The following is a 19813-nucleotide window of genomic DNA, read 5'->3' on the forward strand; positions in this document are numbered from 1 at the left end:
GAGTGTTTTATAGTACAAACAAGTTTTGTAGAAAAATGATCCAGCAAATGCTTGAGTTAAGAATATTTATATTTTTTCCAATTTTTACACTTTTATTAACACACAAAAAAATAACATTCAAACACTGAGAAAATTAAATAACTTTGGAAGCAGAGCTCATATCTTTCTGCTTACATATAAGTGACAATTCTGGGCTGTTGGCACAAAAAAATAATCAACATTCATAAAACCCTTACTACCATATATCAAACATAAGTTAAAATCATAGGCACTAGTTTATCAAATCCACATTTCTCCTGTAAGACTAACCACAGTGAATCCTTGGATTTTCCCAAATAGAAAAATTGGCAATACACAAAGGCTTTCTAGTAAAAAAACAATTTTTCTTTTTAGGAAACTAAGAGCCAATAGTCTGTGGTAGTACAACAGCAAGTAAAATAATACTTTACCCAACTCAGGTCAAAATACATTTTTAACGAGTGATGAAATATTTTAATTAAAAAAAATAGACATTTTTTTCTGATGCAGCCTTTTAAAAACAAAGTTAAATAACCTGAATATTCCTTTTGAAACTGATAATCTAACTTAAAAATGTAATGGGTGTTTCATAATAGAGTTCAAATTCATCTTAGTTATTAGATTGCAGCATATATATATTTTTTTGCAATGTTGCACTGGACTGAGACCTATTTTGTTTTGTGTAAATGTGGTTTTAAAAAGAGACAGTGGCTAGTTCTTTCCTTTACCTAGATTTTTACATGGGACACCCCCTCACACCCCCAAAGCTGATGTTTTTTTGATGTTGCTTCTCTGAAAAGCAACGTATTTTAGTTCATCATGTGGAATTCTGGTGCCATGGTTTCCTGAACCATCCCCATCGCCCTCAAATGCGAGGGTAAAACCTCTTCCCTGCGTCGCACGCCGAGACGCATTAGCACTGCTAGAGTGAATGACCCCTGCTGGCCAGCCCCATACAGACGCCCAAGGTGTCCCTCACGGCAGAACGGGGGCCTTGGTTTTGAGTTTTATCATTCTCTCAACGCATCGACCTCAATGCCCTCCTGAACACCAAGCTTCCCATTTCTCAATTTCTTTTGCCAACTTACAGAATGTCTTTGACTAACAGGAAATAAACTTATGTTCAAATCTCTAAAATCCTCTAGGTGATCTGATTGCCAGTTAGTTTAGAACTATTCAAATTAAATATGTAAAAAATGGCCTCTCATTGTGAAAAAACGAGAGGCCTGCTGTAGAGGACGTTTTCGTCTGATAATAGCCTAAAAAAAAAGAAAACCCAACGACGACGAAGTAAGTGACTCCCAGGTACACATACGGGCCATTACAGAGCAAGTATTTAGGGTTAGAGCCACATGTAGTCACATGTACTGGGTTTCATTTGTTACCAAAAATGCAAAAATTGATGTAAGGCAGAATCAAAGTCAAAAGGGACAGTATTTTCAAAGGGTGTTTTATACAGTGACTCAGTTTACAGTGGATCCGACTGGGGAGGACCCGCAGGCTGCACCCCGGCCCCGACCCAGACTGCCGTGCCGTTCAACGGCAGCAACACCCGGGCGTTTCCAGAGAGTGTGTGAGTTAAGTGCATAGAAGTTCCCCTCTCTCACGGCATGCTTTTGTTCCGGGCTGTAAGCACTGAGGTGGTGTTATTGATATCAAGGATAAAGACACATACTACCTGTTCTTTCCCATCATGGAAACATGCTAATAAAAACGAGATCTCTCAGTTCTGTAACAGGTAACAGCATGTGGAGAAGTTGGCTTCAATAGCAAAGGCCGTCTTTCCTGAGCCAGGAGCTACAAAGGTTAGAAAGATTGTACGACTGACACGAAGCCCTTTTGGCAATCGAAACAAACACATGGAATCTGACGTGTTGGTGCAACAAGGCGGACGCACGCCGCGACTCTGTCCGGCGGGGCTGATGCGTGAGCTACAGCCCCAGCTTAGGAGTAAGCAAAATGGTGTTTTTTTCCGTAATGAATCTGCAAAGATAAGGTATGGAACTCCCCCAAATTCAGATATCAGGTTTTACATCTCCAGCCCCTATCCTCCTTTCTCTCAGTCTAGTTCCTTGGAGTACCAGTAAAATACTAGTGGGACATTTTAGATAATTAATCAGAATGTTAGTTCTCATTGACACAGACATTTATTGATACCATTTATACAGTAAATTCGGTTGAACGTGAGGTTTGGGTAGCTGGAATTCACCGTTTGCTTGTGCACAAAGGTACTCTCTCATTTACAGATGGGCATTTTCTCTTTGGCATCCATTAGGTTTTTTTTCGCCCAGATATTGGCCTCTGTCAATATTTAAAAATCAACTTAGTTTCTGTTAAATAAAACTAAAAGTGATTCTATGGAGAGTGATTGTATGATTACCAAACACATCTGATGTTAAATGTCATTAAAGTGCTGATTGATCATCTCTGTCAGTTTGTGCTAATTAAGACAGAGAGGGATGGGATTTTACAAATCCCAAGAGTCTTATGTGGACAGTCTGCATATAAAAGTCGTCGGTCAGCCTGGTGAAGGGTGTCCATGAAGCTGTGCACCTCTGCATTCTTCTCTTTGCTGGTCAGTAACAGCCATCTTTCCAACTGTCATCTTTCATGCTACCATAGGTTTTAGGAGCTGGCAAGGATCTGAAACAAAGCAATTTGATAAAGTGGTTTGCAGGGCTCAGTCGACCCTCACCATACTATTTCCCACGTAGGGCAGTTACTTTGCAGGGCAGCAAATCCAACCAAGGCCGCCCCAAGGGCCTGCCAAGACCGACGCTGTAGCACCCCCATCCCATACTCAGCACCCCCACCACTTTCACGCTCTACTCGGCATCAGGTGACCTCACTAACCTCCTTTTGTTAACACAGCTAGTAGAGTAAAAGAAAAGACTGTCTCGTCTTTTCCAACCACATGGATTACCAACCTTATTTACCTCACTGAACTGCAATATTCTTCTCCAAAAATAGGAGTAACAACAGTCCCTACACTTTTAATGTTCCTGCAAAAATTAAGTAAGATATATATGATACTTAGCGTGCACAGCAAAAAGCTGTCGTACTCTACTACTGAATTCTGAAACGTAATACATTTACGTTAGAATAAAAAAGTACGGACAGTTGAAATGCTTATGGGATGAACACATTTTTTTACACGCAAATAAATATTTACATTCAGTTTTGACTTGTAAATTTACTGATGTGGTAACCACATTCTCGAAAGGTAGACAGAGATGGCAGGTGCATAGTTACCCGCCCGGCTGGGCCCGGAGCTGCCTGAAGACTAAACAAACGACAGCAGTGCAGCCCCAGACTCTGGTCTTCACACCAGACCAACTCTGTCAGGAAACGTTAGGCCTCCATGTTTATATAAATTCCACAGAAGACGCTGATTCGTAGCAAGCTTTGAGAATCACCCTCCTGGATCATACTCAGATTTGGTAGCTAGAAATTTTATCTTAAATCTCACTCTAGGGTCTGATATGCCTTCACTATCGTAGGAGGTCTCCAAGGTGCTTAATAATGTCAGATATCTAGGCAAATTTAATCTGAAACAAAGTGATATACTACCCTAAGTGTCCCAAGGTTTTCTTTTGAAATAATAAAAAAATCTTTTAGTCCAGTTGCGTTAGGACTAGTGAAAACCCAATGAGGAGTCTCCAGGTTCACTATCAAACGCAAAGACGAGTGTAGTACCAGTCCACCCACTTCCCTACGCTCAAGAATGTTGAAACAGAGCACTTACTACTCACCTGCGAACAGGCTGTGCAAGTTTGCTGCGAGGCACTGGTATACCCCCAGCAGAAGGGGCACTGGGTCTGGGCAAGCCACTTCTCATCACGGTTGTCCCTGCAGGTCTGGTTAGAGTAGCGCTGTTGATATTGCTGGGAGGATTCGCTGGGACTGGGTTCTGAACCATAGGAGGCCCAGGTGAGGAGGTGGTTTGTGTGAGTTGTGTTGTTTCTTGGCTACCAGGAGAACCAGAGCCATGGTTACTAAATGCTTTCACTGGCTGCCGGAGAGCCAAAGGAGATGGTGCTGCAGGGGAGCGGAATTTGCCTGGAGAAGGTACTGCAGAACGGCAAAGAAAAATCAATGTTTTCAGTGGAAAGCAAGTGTAAGTGAAACCACTGCTTTATGTAACACTTGGTAACTCGGCATCAGTACACCTGTGTTCACGAAAACCCATTCTATAGAAATGCAAGGAATGAAGAATATTTCTGGGCTAATAAAAGAAAAAGATGATTGGTAAGCCCTAAATAATCAAGTCCTCCCTCAAAAAGGTTGACTACCAGAGTGCTGACTAGAATTTAAGACACATTTTCCGCTTAAAGAAACTCAAAAGCCATGATCCTCAAATCTGACTGTGCATCAGAATCCTGAGGGACTTTTTTTTTAGAAGTATGGAAGTCCGAGGACTGCCCCCAGGGAATCTAATCTAGAATGGAACTTAAATATTAATTTTAAAGCCATCACAGACGCTTTCTGCCATGAAGGCAAAACTGGGAAGGGGCTTAACCCCCCACTGTGAACTCCTGTAACATTAGACAGAATGTAGAAAACAGTCTTCAAATACTGGAGTACAGGCAGTACAGGGCTGTAATCCCCGGGAGAAGGAAATTATATGTGGTGTGTGCCCTGCGTACCTGTTTTTTTGTGGGGCGGGGGACTCTGGGAACATGTTTTGGACTGTAGAGCAAGGAGAAAGATTCTGAGCAGATCAGTCATCTTCCTGAGTTGAGAAGGCAACAGTTGGAATTTGAGGGGCAGGGTACTTTAGAGGAGGGAGCTTCAGAAGACCACCATAACTCAGCTTAGGGGTCTTGCCTGAATACTGAGTCGTGCGCGCACTGGGTGAAGCTCCATGAGACTGGGCAAAGACAGATTGGAGCACTGTAAACTCAACAGTGTCCAAAGCTCACAGAGGACTAGGGAATGTGAGTTTCAGCCTGTTAGGGAATCCTTGCTGGACATCCAGGAAAATCAAGAGGCACTCCAAAAGGAATAAATTAGCTGTAGAATAAAGCTACTCTAAATCCACTTTAACAAAACTTAAAAACAAACCTCTAAAGCAAGGGTTAGCAAATTACCAGCTGTGGGCAAGTCAACTGTTTTTGTAAATGAAGTTTTACTAGAACATGGCAACCACCTGCGTGTTAATATATATTGTCTATGGCTGCTTTCCAGTTACAAGAGCACAGCTGAGTAGTTACAACCAGATAACTCACAATCCTACAATATTTCCTACCTGGCCCTTTAAGAAAACGTTTGCTGATCCCCGCAATAGAGGATCAAACCGATCCATGAATAACTGCTTGCCGAAACAAAGTCCAACACTATTTGAAAGAAGATAAAAATCCAGCACAGAACATGAAACTTCATAATGTCCACCATCCAATAAAAAAGGAGGAGCTATATAAAGGGACAGAAAAATGATAACCAAACCAGGATAACAATTAGTCAATAGAAACAGACCCAAAAGTTACAGGCTGACTGAGTTAGTAGACAAGGACTTTAAGAGAACTAATACACATGTGCTCGAGGATACAAAGAATAATATAAACATAACGAGGTGAGAAATACAATTTTTAAAAAAGATATAGAGCTTTTAAAGATGAAAAATTTACAATATATCCAAAATGCTTAGTTCACTGGGTGGGAATTAGTAGTTTAGATATTGTGGAAGAGGCACCTGAAGACACAACAATAAGAATTATCCAAACTAAAGCATATAGAGAACGAAGAGTCAAAAATAAAATGATAAAGGCTCAGTGACCTACAGGTCAGTATCACATGGTTTAACAGAGAGAGGGAGGGTATGAATGGGACGGAAAAGATTTGAAGAAAGAATTTTCTTCCACATTTGATGAAAACTATAAACTCACATAATCCAAGTAGTTAAAAAAAACCCTCCCCGATCAGGGCAAAAAATCAGGGAATACCACACCGAGGAACACCATGATTAAATTTCCGAAACAGAACAATAAATATAAAAATCTTAAAACTTTTTTTCTAAAAAAAAAAAAAAAAAAAAAAAAGAAACAATCATGTCCTGTTACACAGTTTTCTCTGGTAGGAAAGGGAAGCTGTCCATTCAGCCCAAGTGCTCCTGAACTGCAAATTTCATGATCCTCATAGAAAGACTCTTTTTTACCTTTCCTAATCCATCTTGCCCTTTCTGCAGGTGACTATGAAAATGTTTCCTCAATTCCATTCTCCCTAGTTCCTCCTTTGCCTCCCTTGCCAGACAGTCTCTAACCAGGGTTCTTTACCGTTTTCTAGAGATTCACTGGATAACCGAGGTCCCAAGTCTCCCTCTCCTCCAGGCAGTGCCTAAGGGCGGAGCCCGGACTTGCTCCTTCCAGGACCAGCTCCAAAAGAGCCTCTTCAGCCCTAGCTTTTACTGTAATCAGGAGCCTTTCAACCAGAATTTTGTTTTGGTGGGGACATAGGTTTCAGATAGTAAAGTTCAGCAGAGGACCATGAGTTCCAAAGAGTAATTAGCAATAGTCTAGGGATTTGGAGACAGGTGGAAAGGAGGTTTAAGAGATGTGGTAAGCCACAGAGAATGACAACCTGGTAGATGAACTACGACCGAGGAGTCCCAGCCTCCTTTTTATGAGGACTGGTGTAAAGTGCAAGGTGAAATTAGGCGGATTATACTGATGACGCTGAGTGTGTTTTATTGCTACATGACAGTCTTGTAAGGATTAGAATAGATCCATAGCATTCTGAATATCTTACTCAAATCTTATCTTAAAAATAAGCTTTGTAAAAAGCATCTTTCCTTCTGGAAAAACTTCTGATCATCATTTTAACTATTAACAGTTATGCCAGAGCCCTGACCAGCGTAGCTCAGTTGGTTAGGTGTCATCAGGCAAACTGAAAGGTCGTCAGTTAGATTTCTACTCAAGACACGTGCCTGGGTTGCCGGCCAGTTCCTGGTTGGGGTATGCGTGAGAGGCAACCAATCAATGTTTCTCTCACACATCGATGTTCCTCTCCCTGTCCTTCTCCCTCCCTTCCCCTCTTTCTACAAGTGAATGAATGAATGAATGAATAAAATCTTTAAAAAATAGTTATGCCAGGGAAATGGTTATTTATTTGAATTAAAAAAAAATGTGAATCTGACTTTTTTCCACTTGGGAAAATGGGAATAGATGTATTTTTCCTTATTTCTCCTACTAGGTATAATTTAAAACCTTGGGCATTATGTATAAAACAAACATAAGAAGGCTCTGAAAGGCAGAGAGAAAAAATACCACCAGCATCGGTTGCAAGACATTAATTTGACAACTTAGATGAAATAAACCAACTCATCAAAACACACAAACTACAACTCATCTGCTGGGTAATAGATAGTTGAATCACCAAATAACTATTAAGAAAATTGCTTTTGTAATTCGAAAACCTTGCAAAAAAGAAACCTCTGGGCCAGGTGGTTTCACTGGGAAATTCTGTCAAATGTTCAAAGGGGAATGAACACTAATTCTACATACTCTCCACCAGAAAATAGAAGAGGAAGAAACATATTTCATTTATTTCATAAAGCTAGTATCACCCTGATATTAAAACCAGAAAGACAGTATCTCAAAAGAAAACTACACACCAATATCTCTCATGAATACAGACATAAAATTCCTTAAGAAAATATTAGCAAATAGAACTAAGTGATATATAAAAATATATATACCATGATTTAGTGGAATTTATTTCAGGATGTAAAGTTGATTCAATATTTGAAAATCAATCAATGTAATCCGCCACAAAATGGGCTAAAGAAAAATCACTTGATCATATTTATTATGTAAAAAAATTTGACAATATTCAACATGTTCATGATAAAAATTCTCAGAAAAATAGGAATGGGGAAACTTCAATTCAATAATGAGCAGCTACAAAAAAGTATCTACAAGGTAATGTTATCCTCAACGATGAAAGACTAAATGATTCTTTTCTAAGATTCAGAACAAGGCAATGATACATGTCTCACCACTCTTATGAAACACACTGCTGGAAGCTCTAGATGATAAGGAAAGGAAAGACAAGGAAATAAAAGGCACATAGGTTAGAAAGAAACTGTCTCCATGATTGTTTACAAAGAAAATCCCAAGGAATCTACAAAAAAACAACTTCCAGAAATATTCAGTTCAATAAAGTCACAGGATGGAAGATTAACATACAAAAATTGACTGTATTTCTATATAACAGCAATAAATGTACAAAATTCAAAATAAAAATGTAATACCATTTGCACTGCTCCCCCAAGAGAAAAAAGAAATATTTTGATATAAATTTAATAAAAACAAATCTCAGCAAATACCAAAGGTTAGGTGCAAAGATGAAATGAGTAATATATGTGTAAATGGTTGGTAAATAAAAGAGGAAATGTTTATTATAATTTACTACACAAATTGGAAAGCACATGACACCCACGCCTTCCTCATCTAAGGAAGGTGGTGCCTTCCAGCCTGCCGCAGCCGAGTTCTCTGGGAAGGTGCTCACTCAGCAGTGTCACTCAGGACAGCTCCCAGGCTGCCCTTACAAAGGAACATTAGGCTTTATTGCCCACATTGACTATGACAGCACGTTATAATTTCTCCTCACGCATTTTGGATATCAAGAATTACACTTGCATCAAGGCGTAAAATAAAGTGCTATCTGCTCTGAGCAAAAATTAGAACTCTATTTATAAAACTGACACATGACTGAGAATGCTAACCTTGGTGTCTAAATTAAGTCTTCTCTAAAATACAAGGGTGGGTGAAATGAGGATTTATATTTTTAAAGTATTCATTTTTGTGTTTTAATAAGCATTGAATGAAAATCATTAGTTTGTTTTCTAATTAAGGCTTAGATAATTTAGCAGGCACTTAAAACAACTCTGAAATGGAGAAACTGAGTAAATTATGTATTATTTTTAGTTTGATAAATATTCACTAAATAGAAAATGTTTTATAAATATATCTTACATGTACCTAACCGCAAAAATGAGACATTCCAAGTGGTTGTCTTCACAGTGACAGGTCCACCGAAGTATAAATTGTGTAATTTAAAAAAATATGCAAATAGCTAATAAATATATGTTTGCAATAAAAATAACACATGCCAAACACAGGCCACCATGACTAATGGGGAGAATAACATTTACTAAAATACGTACGCCTTTCAATTATTTAACAAATAGAGACTAAGGACGAACATCCTTGCTTGTCAACCATCCTGTACTACATCACGTCATCCCAGTTGGTCCATGGTCTGTGTCACCAAGGGCAACAACAGGTTACTGACATAATGGCTTAAAAACAAGTTCTGGTTACGAAAGGCCACAGAGAGGAAGTAAATATGATTCTACCATTATAAAGTTAAAAAATGTTAAAAGAGTTACTAGTGACTATTTAATCCAATCTTTATTCTGTACAGAGTAGGAAAATTGCTGTGATCAGAGATCAATTGAGCAAATAACCAGGGAAGTCAGGACTTGAACTCATGTCTCCCGATTCCTAGATTGGTATGCTTTAGTGGAAACCCAGAGAAACACCTCTGGGAGTAGATAAAGGCATAGAATCCTTTCATTTCTTCTTCCATTAGTATATTTCTTAAACACAAGAGGCAGAAGAAACCCCTGGGAATGGGCTTCACTAGCTTTTCTTCTGTATTTACAAAAAATGAAAGAAATGAATACATAAGCTACCAGAAAACATTTGTAGAATTAGCAGCATTTTTCACAATAGGCAAAGAGTGGAAACAACTCAAATGTCCGCCAGTTGAGGAATACAGAGAAAATGTGGTATATCACACAATGGAGTATTATTAGTCAATAAAAAGGAACACGCTACTAGTGTATGTTACAGTAACAACAAACTTTGGAAACGTCATGCTAAGGTAAAGAAGCCGGTCACGAAGATCATATATTATGTGATTCCATTTATATGAAATACACAGTGACAGAAAGATTAGTGGTTGCAGGGGCTGAAATAAGTGGGGAATGCGAGAGGCTAAAAATGGGTAGGGTGATTTTTATGGGGGTGATAAAAATCTCTAACATCAGACAGTGGCAATAGTTGCTAAACTCTGTAAATATACTGACTTGTACACTTTAAGAGGATATATTTTATTTTATTTTATTATTTTATTTTATTTTTATTGTTATTCAATTACAGATGTATGCCTTTTCTCCCCATCCCTCCACCCCACCCCAGGTGAACCCCCCCCCTCCCCCAACCTCCACCCTCTGCCTTGGTTTTGTCCATGTGTCCTCTATAGTAGTTCTTGTAATCCTCTCTTCCCACTGTCCGCCCCCCCCCTCCCCCTGCTCTGGCTATTCTTAGATTGTTCTTAACTTCAATGTCTCTGGTTATATTTTGTTTGGTTTTTTCTTCTATTGATTATGTTCCAGTTAAAGGTGAGATCATATGGTATTTGTCCCTCACCGCCTGGCTTATTTCACTTAGCATAATGCTCTCCAGTTCCATCCATGCTGTTGCAAAGGGTATAAGCTCCTTCTTTCTCTCTGCTGTGTAGAATTCCACTGTGTAAATATACCATAGTTTTTGGATCCACTCGTTTGCTGATGGGCACTTCGGTTGCTTCCAGTACTTAGCTATTGTAAATTGTGCTGCTATGAACATTGGGGTGCACAGATTCTTTTGGATTGGTGTTTCAGTGTTCTTAGGGTATAATCCCAGCAGCGGAACTTCTGGGTCAAAGGGCAGTTCCATTTTTAGTTTTCTGAGGAAATTCCATATTGTTTTCCACGGTGGCCTCACCAGTCTGCATTCCCACCAACAGTGCACGAGGGTTCCCTTTTCTCCGCATCCTCTCCAACATTTGTTTGTGGATTTGTTTATGTTGGCCACTCTGACTGGTGTGAGATGATACCTCATTGTGGTTTTAATTTGCATCTCTCTGATGGCTAGTGATGCTGAGCATCTTTTCATATATCTCTGGGCAAGAGGATATATTTTAAAAGTGGGAGATGGGATAAAAAAGAATGAAAAATACCATTTGTGACAATATAGATGGACCTAGTGGGTATTATGCTAACTGAAAGAAGTCAGTCAGAGAAAAGAAATCACACACATGTATGATTTCCTTACATGTGGAATCCAAAGAACAAAATAAACGAACAAATGAAATTGGAACACACTCATCTACAGACACAGAGGACAGACTGATGGGGGCCAGAGGGGAGGGACGCTGGGGGACTGGCTGAGAAAGGTGAGGGGATTGAGAAGCTCAGATGGGTAGTTATAAAACAGTCACGGGATGTAGAGTCCAGCACAGGGAATACAGTCAATAATATAATAACTGTGTATGATGCCAGGTGGGTACTGGAGATATTGGGAGTAACACTTTGTAAAGATGATTGTCTAACCACTATGCTATATACCTGAAACTAATACAAAATAATATTGAATGTTAACTGTAATTTAAAAATAAAAAAATAGGCTTCTGGTCAAGATGGCACCGCAGGCAGACATGATTCACCTCTTCCCACAACCGCATCAAAATCACAACTAAAATATAGAACACCATCACTCAGAACCGTCAGAAATCCAGCTGAATGGAAGTCTAACAACTATGTAATTAAAGACACCACATCCATCCAGACTAGTAGGAGGAGCGCAGACGCAGAATGGGCTGGTCTTTCACCCAAGGGTGGTGGATAGAAATTCGTGGTAGACAAAAATTCGGGATGGATATCTCAGGAGTGAGCAGGCCCAGCCCCACACCATGCTCCCCAGCCCAGGGTTCCAGTGCTGGGAAGATAAGTCCCCACAACTTCTGGCTGCAAAAACCAGCGGTGATTGAGTCAGTTAAAGAAACTGCTGGAGCCGCAAGCAGTTCATCTTAAAGAACCCACACACAAACTCATCTTCTCAGACTTACTCCCTCTAAGCTCCAGCACAGGGGTTGCGGCTTGAAGGCCACCAGTGGCATCCTGGGCAAGGCTGAAGTGACTGGCACTGGGGTGAGCACAAGACACTGGCCCTTTTCTGAGCCCTCCACCTGCAGAGCCATGGAGAGAGCAGGCTGGTGCCCTATTGGAGACTCCTTTAACCAGGCTAACACCATTTGACCAGGTTGGAGATCCCCAGAAACTCTGCCCCACCCAACAAACAGGCCTACCCAAACTGCTTTTCCGTGTGAACGGCAGCTTCACAACTTCCGAAAGCCTGTCAAATAACAACAGCTGGCCCCAGTGAGCTCCAGACCCGGCACTAGCAGCAGCCAGTTTAGTTTCACAGCTTGGCTTTGCCTGGGAATCTCCCAGCCCAGAACAAGTAGCAGCCACCTCACACTGCTTTAAGCTCAGGAAGGAGGCCCCGGGTAAAACACAGGTGGGAGCTGGCCTGCACCACCTGGGAAACCCCAGGACCAGCACACCCAGTGGACAGCTACAGACCAAGTCAGAGCACCACCACCCTGTCTCTGCACAGCTGATCCTCCATGGAGGGCAGAGGTTGGTAATAAGTGGTCACAGCCAATCCTTGCAGCTGACTGGACTGGGTGATCCCTCCCATTGATCTGCCAACAGCAACCAAGGCTCAACTACAAGAAGAGGGTGTACCCAGCCCACACAAAGGGTACACCTCAAAAACCCAGTTTGGGTGATAGGGGAGGCTGTGCCACTGGACCCTAAAGGACACCTACTACCATCAGGCCGCACTACCAAGACATGGAGTCAAAGGAGCTCTACCTAATACATAGAAACAAACACAGGGAGGCTGCCAAAACCAGGGGACACAGAAACATGGCCCAAATGAAAGACAGGTCAAAACTCCAGAAAAAGAGATAAATAAAATGGAGATAAGCAATCTACCAGAGTTCAAAACACTGGTTATAAGGGTGCTCAAGGAACTTAGTGAGGACCTCAGCAGCATAAAAAAGATCCAGTCAGAAATGAAGGATTCACTAATTGAAATAAAGAACAATTTACAGGGAAACAACAATAGAGTTGATGAAGCTGAGAATCAAATCAATAATTTGGAACATAAGGAACCAAACACAACCAATCAGAACAAGAAGAAAAAAGAATCCCCCCCCCCCAAAATGAGGGCAGTATAAGTAGCCTCTGGGACAGCTTCAAGAGGTCCAATATTCGCCTCCTAGGGGTGCCAGAAAGAGAAGAAAAAGAGCAAGAAATTGGAAATCTATCTGAAAAAGTAATGAAAGAAAACTTCCCTAATTTGGCAAAGGAAATAGACATGCAAGTTTGGGAAGCACAGAATCCCAATCAAGTTGGACCCAAAGAGGAACACACCAAGACACATAATAATTAAAATGCCAAGGGCTAAAGATAACAAGAGAAACTTAAAGCAGCAAGAGAAAAGCAGAGAGTTACCTACAAAGGAGTTCCCATAAGATTATCAGCTGATTTCTCAAAAGAAACTCCGCAGGCAAGAAGTATTCATAGTGATGAAAAGCAAGGACCTACAACCAAGATTACTCTATCCTGCAAAGCAATCACTTAGAATGGAAGGGCAGATAAAGTGCTTCCCGGAGAAGGTAAAACTAAAGGAGTTCATCATCACCAAGCCATTATTACATGAACTGTTAAAGGGACTTATTTAAGAAAAACAAGATCAAAACTATGAACATTAAAGTGACAACAAACTCACAACTATCAACAACTGAATCTAAAAAAAGAAAAACAAACTAAGCAAACAACCAGAACAGGAACAGAATCACAGGTATGGGGATCAGCTGGAGGGGTACCAGCTGGGAGGGGAAAGGGGGAGAAAGGAGGAAATGGTGCAGGGCTCAAGAAGCATACTTGGTAGGAACAAAATAGACAAGGGGATGTTAAGAATAGTATAGGAAAGGGAGAAGCCAAAGAACTTATGTGCAAGAAGCATGGACGTGAACTAAGGTGGGGGGACTGCTGGATGGAAGGGGGGTACTGGGAAGAGGAGGACAAAGGGAAAAAAACTGGGACAACTGTAACAGCATAATCAATAAAATATACTTAAAAATAAAAACAAAAAAATAAAAGTAGGGGAGGGGAATAAAGTCAAGAAATCTCCAAATAAGCAGTCTTATTTTTAAACAGTTCCCCACATCAACAGAAGAGGGAGCTCTAGAGCCATAAATTAGAAAATCTTAAATCAAGCTCTCTAATTGTCTGGAAAAACAAATTCCACAGAAAAGGATGGAGGCCAAATATCACATAATGATACTGTAAAAAAAAAGAAACAAACAAAATAACACTTTGTTGAAGGAGTTCATCAAGAAGACATTCCATACGAGCTGGTCCTGGGCAAATGGAGGCTCCTTGCCCCACCCCTGACCTTGGAATGTGCATTCCCCTTGCCTTCCCCACTCCCAGAATCTGCTCCAAGGATACAGCCTTGAGACAGAAAGGCGGGTACATGCTGAACCCAGTTAAGGTCTCCATGCAAACTCATAAGATCTGGCAGGCAGGTGTGGGTGTCTATGTGTCTTGCAGCCACTGGAGACCAGCATCGTATGTAAGATCCCTTGCTTATGAAACCTGCCACCTACCAATGTGGAGTGGTCTGCCTCTTTCTTCGGTCTCTCTCTGCCCTCTACATAAGGGGTCCAATTTCAGATTACATGTGGAAAGCTCACGAGGAGGTTGTGAACCAAACATACTTCTTTTAATGATGGAATATTGCCAGAAATCATGACCACCGTGCTCACACTAAGAAAGGTAAAAATTCAAATCTAATATTTCAAATTCTAAAATCATTCATGAAAATTATACAAGAGATAAAAAGAACATTATGAATCAGGATAGAAAACACTAAAAAATGAGGTAAAGGAACACAGAAAATAATTAGACATAAAATGAATCAATTCAAAATAAAGTCTAAAGCAGAAGGAACGTGAGCCGCCAGCGTAATAGATGATACTTCAACAGAAACAGACAATGAAAAGAAACTTTTCCAGAACAGGAATAAAGTAAGATGAAAAGGACTAAAGAGAAGGCACCAGATACAGAAGCTAGGTAAAGAACATCTAAGCCTGTGTCCAACAGGAGTCCCCACAAAAAAGAAAACCAAAGCAAGAGAACAACAGTACAAACAATAATTCAAAAGAACTTGTCTGAAATTTAAAAATGTGTGTGACTCCATATTAAAGAACACGTCACATGTTTAGGGAAATCAACTCAGAATGGTCAACACTAAAACATATTCTTACAAATTTTAAACATTAAGGGAAAAGAAAACATCCTTTGGACATCCAAATAAAAAGGCCAAATGACTATAACAAAAACAATTCTTTATCCCTGAAAAAATGGAGTAATAATATTTAAGATACTCAAGGAAAGAAAATGTGAGCCAAAGATTTCATATCTAGATAATGACTTTCAAAAATAAAAACAGCAGACGAGCTGTCATCAACATGCAAAAACGGAGAAAATGGATACTGTTCTCGTAACTCCTGCTTGGGGAATCTACTACAGAGTGAGCTTCAAACATGGGAAATGACTAGTGAGACAGCAACATACAGACTGGGGTCAAGGATCAAAAATGTATTTAAACGGAGAGCTAACCCTTATGTTCAAAGCAGCATTATTTACAATAGTCAAGATCTGGAAACAGCCTAAAGAGTGTGTCAGCAGGTGAGTGGATGAAAAAGCTCTGGTACATTTACACAATGGAATACTCCTCAGCAGTAAAAAAGAAGGAACTCTTACCTTGTACAACAACATGGAGAGACCTGGAGACTATTATTCTAAGTAAAATAAGCCAGACAAGTACCATATGATCTCACTTATATATGGAATCTAACGAACAAAATAAACTAATGAGCAAAACAGAATGAGAGGCTTAGAAAGATGGAACAAACTGACAGCTATCAAAGGGGAGGGGGGAGTGGAGGCTGGATGAAAGAAGGTGAAGGGAGTAGCCAAAGAACATTTATGCATGACCCATGGACGTGGACAATGGTGTGGGAACTGCCTGAGGGAGTGCGGAGGAGGGGCTTGGTGCAGGGGGGCCAAAGGGGGGAAATTGGGACAATGTAATAGCATAAACAATAAAATATAATTGAAAAAAGAAAACCATAAGCTAAAACATTAAAAAAAAAGCAGAGCTAAGACTAAATGAGTCCTATAAAGAAAATTATGTAATAGCTATTTAATCTGACAATGTAGATATAGTAGAATTGTAAAACAGAAGGAGCAAGCATGTGCAAAACTTTTATAAACTGTTTTGGTAATCATGTTGTTCGGTTATTATGTTAATGTTATTTCTAGAAGATTTTGCATATAATATGGGATAAAACAAACTATTAAATGTTATTCTAATACTCTGTTACTAAGAGGTAGGGTTCCCAGAGCAGGATAAAGGAGATAAAGTGTAAGTTAAAAAAGGCTAAGAAATTACCCTCAAGCCCTTGAGTCTGAACAGGGAGTATTAGCATGAACTCATTAAGACATTCAATCTTAAAAAGTATACAAACACAAATCTACACACATATTTACTAGCTCTAGTAACTGAAAAGACCTAGAAACAGTGACCAGCTTGGTAACAACAAGCACGGCTAAAAACTCAAATTATGGCTTTGAAATACCATTTACTACCTAAAAAGCCAGGACTTTCTGGAGTAATAACTAAATCTAGGTCAATGGCAAAAAATGTACAAGATGAGTGTATCCCGTCATACCAGTTAGCAAGAAGTTATCAAATACTGCTAGGGTTGTGTCACAAAGACTGGAAAGCAACTTGAAGCTTTCACCAAAGTTGAAAAGAATATCCAGAACGGATTGAAACATACACAGAGAGTTTAAATCTGTAAGTTCATAATGATATATATTTAAGAAAAATATCAGTCGCCTGTGGTGGATGACAGCTTGTCAAGGTTTTATTTTATAAACTAGAAAATAAAGGAAAGGAACAAATGTTTTATTCTGAATTTCCTAGTGAAACTGTGCCACTGGGTGACCACAGAATAAGGAAAAGTTTCTCTTCAAACAGAATTCTGACAAATTAAAAAAAAGGAACATCAGAGTTGGAATGACCCAATTCTACAATACAGCAGCCCACCCCCCACCCCCCACTGTTTGACTTTTCCAGGCTTCAGTTCTCCATGGTCCTAAACTATTAGATGGCAAATTCCAGAAATAATATTAAATGGCAAATTCCAGAAATAAACAATTTATAACTTTTACGATACATGCTGCTCTGGGCAGCATGATGAAATCTCATACTGTCCTGCTCTGCCCCACCCGGGACCGGAACCATCCCTTTGTCCAGTGTCCCCACGGTGTATACGCCACCCACTTGTTACTTACTTAGGAGTCTCGGTTGTCAGATCACTTATCAGAGAGACACCACATTCACATACCTTGTATTAAAGTATATTGTTACAATTATTCTATCTTATTAGTTATTGTTGTTAATCTCTTACTGTGTCTAATCTATAAATTAAACTTTACACTGGTATGTGTGTATAGGTAAAAACATACAGTAGTGTATATATAGAGTTTGGTAATATCCACGGTTTTAGGCATCCACGGTGGGTCTTGAACCATGTCCCTTGCAGATAAGAGGGGACTGCCATACCTCATAAAGTAGGACTACAGGCATGAAGCATCTATGACTACAAACACCACAAAAAACAGGCAATCCCATTTTATGTACCTTTAGCTGAAGCAGCAGCACCACCTATGAAGCAGTCTTGCCAAGCATAACAAAACTGAAACTAATTAAGCATCTAGATCCAACTACCAATTTATAGGAAGCACATACAAAGAGCCCCCTAAATGACCCCATGGACACCAGTTCGTGAGAACATCTGCAGGACAAATGATCTGGTGATTACTTCAAACAAACAATGGGGGGAGGTAAAGAGGTAAGACATTTAGTTTAGAGAAACTTAAAAAGACCTGTATCACAAAAGGTGAAACTAAAGTTTTAATTTTATTTCTTGGATGGTAAAATCATACAGAGAAGGGAAGAAGTGACCGCTATAAAAATTCAGAAGGTTTGCTCTGGAGAGGAGGCTGGGAGAGGGCTGTTTGGAAGCAGACCGCGGGGCGTGTCTGAGGCAGCAAGTCCAGTCTCCTGATGCGGAGGGTGGTTACCAGGGGTTGTCTGATAAGAGTTCCTCAGGCTCTCCATGTGTCACATGGTGCTCGGATTTTGTGTCATATTTTAAAATAGAGAAGTTTAGAAGACAGGTTTATAAATTATAAATCCTTTTAAATTTATTAATCCTTTAGTCCTTATAGATCAATGCACTAGAGTGCATGAAAGACGAAGTCAAAAAGTTCTACAGTCTCAAGGAAGGAAGAAATACTTGAACGAGGTGAACGTGTAAGTTGAGGGAACAACTAGAGGATACAAAGAGCTGTCGTGTTACCGCTGTGACAAACGTGCCCTCTAATCACAGCAGCATTTCGTCTGAATGCAGTCAGTATTTAATAGGGAAGTCCAGGCACAAATTTCAGAGAGGAGAAAAGTTTGATCTAAGACTTTCTTCTTTTTTTTTTTTTAAAGACTTTATTTATTTTTAGAGAGAGGGGAAGGAGAAAGAGAGGGAGATGTGTGGTTGCCTCTCATGCACCCCCAACTGGGAACCTGGCCCACAACCCAGGCATGTCCCCTGACTGGGAATTGAACTGGAGACCTTTTGGCTCACAGGTCTGTGCCCAATCCACTGAGCCACACCAGCCAGGGCAAATGATCTAAGACCTTCTGAGCAAAGAAAATTGATAGAGGTAGTCAAGATTTAAAGAGAAAAAAAAAAGATCTTGGAAAACCATAAAAGCCTTATCAAGCCTGCAATATAAATAAATTTTATTCAATTTTCATTCCAAAAATACCATGAAATGGTTTACCAGGAATCTGTGTGTTTGGAGGGAGCCCTAACAACAGTCCCCATGCTCTCTCCTTACCCATTCTCCCAAATTTACATAACAAAGGCACAGGAGGGGAGCAACCCCTACCGTTGTAACTTACCTAAAAACTATTTGGCAGAGGCTGGCTTGGACTACAGTAATAATAGAAGAGGGGCTAGAAACGGGGGGGGAGTGAGTGAGGGGGACGGGAAGGAAACAATATAATGACTGCATCTTATATATAATACAGATTCAATGAACTCTTCTTCGTTGATAGAAAAGGGAACACAAGGCATTTTAAATTTTGGAATGTGGGTAATGACAAAATTCTTGGGTTCTCCATTTTCAAAAAGTCTGATATCAAACAGATTTTCAACTCTTATCAATAAAGCTTCTTATAAGCACTGTTTATCCCACCCTGAATATCTCAAAATATAAAGAATTAAAGCAGCAACAGGCAATTATCACTAACTCCTCCTTAGTTGCCTCTTTCCTTCTAAACAGAAGTATGTTTCTACATTTTAATTTGTCCTGGTCTCTGCACTCATTTTTTCTAACGACTCTATTTTGCCAGTGAGTATGTGTGATGCACATCCACGTTTTGTGCGTGGTATGCACAGGACTATTACACCCATGGTATGTGATTATTACACCCATATATAATGTACATCCTTATTCTCCCTCTAAAGTCTGGGCAAAAACGTGTGCATTATACATGGCAAAATTCGGTAGTCTTCCTTTTCTTCCCATGACTTGGTGAGGTCTCTATGCTGTTCACCTCACTCCACTGATTCCCAACAACTGGGAATAAATAATTTCTTCATCAAGGCAGTTTAAGATGTCACTTCTATGAAGCCTTAAAAACATGCAATTGATTTTTTCCCCTCAAAGAGAAGGATGAGATGAAGAAACTACGAAACCTTGCAAGAAGAAAATGCAAAGGGGAATGCGCCCAGCCTTTCATGAGTTAATGGCATGATT

The 19813-nt window shown here is 40.0% G+C and overlaps 1 protein-coding gene across 2 annotated transcripts in view; it reads right to left on the minus strand.

Moving 5' to 3' along the window:
- Positions 1-2146: 2146 nt before the first annotated feature.
- Positions 2147-19813, minus strand: part of SLAIN2 (SLAIN motif family member 2) — a 71353-nt gene continuing 53686 nt past the window's right edge. For both annotated transcript variants that reach the window (XM_024573614.3, XM_024573613.4), the window contains 2 exons: positions 3771-4089; positions 2147-2661 (listed from right to left, as the gene is read on the minus strand). In XM_024573614.3, coding sequence (XP_024429382.2) covers positions 2595-2661; positions 3771-4089 — 386 coding nt within the window. In that variant the 3' untranslated portion in view covers positions 2147-2594. The remainder of the gene's footprint in view (positions 2662-3770; positions 4090-19813) is intronic.

Source organism: Desmodus rotundus, chromosome 4 (genome assembly GCF_022682495.2).
Source record: "Desmodus rotundus isolate HL8 chromosome 4, HLdesRot8A.1, whole genome shotgun sequence".
Classification (NCBI taxonomy): Eukaryota; Metazoa; Chordata; class Mammalia; order Chiroptera; family Phyllostomidae; genus Desmodus; species Desmodus rotundus.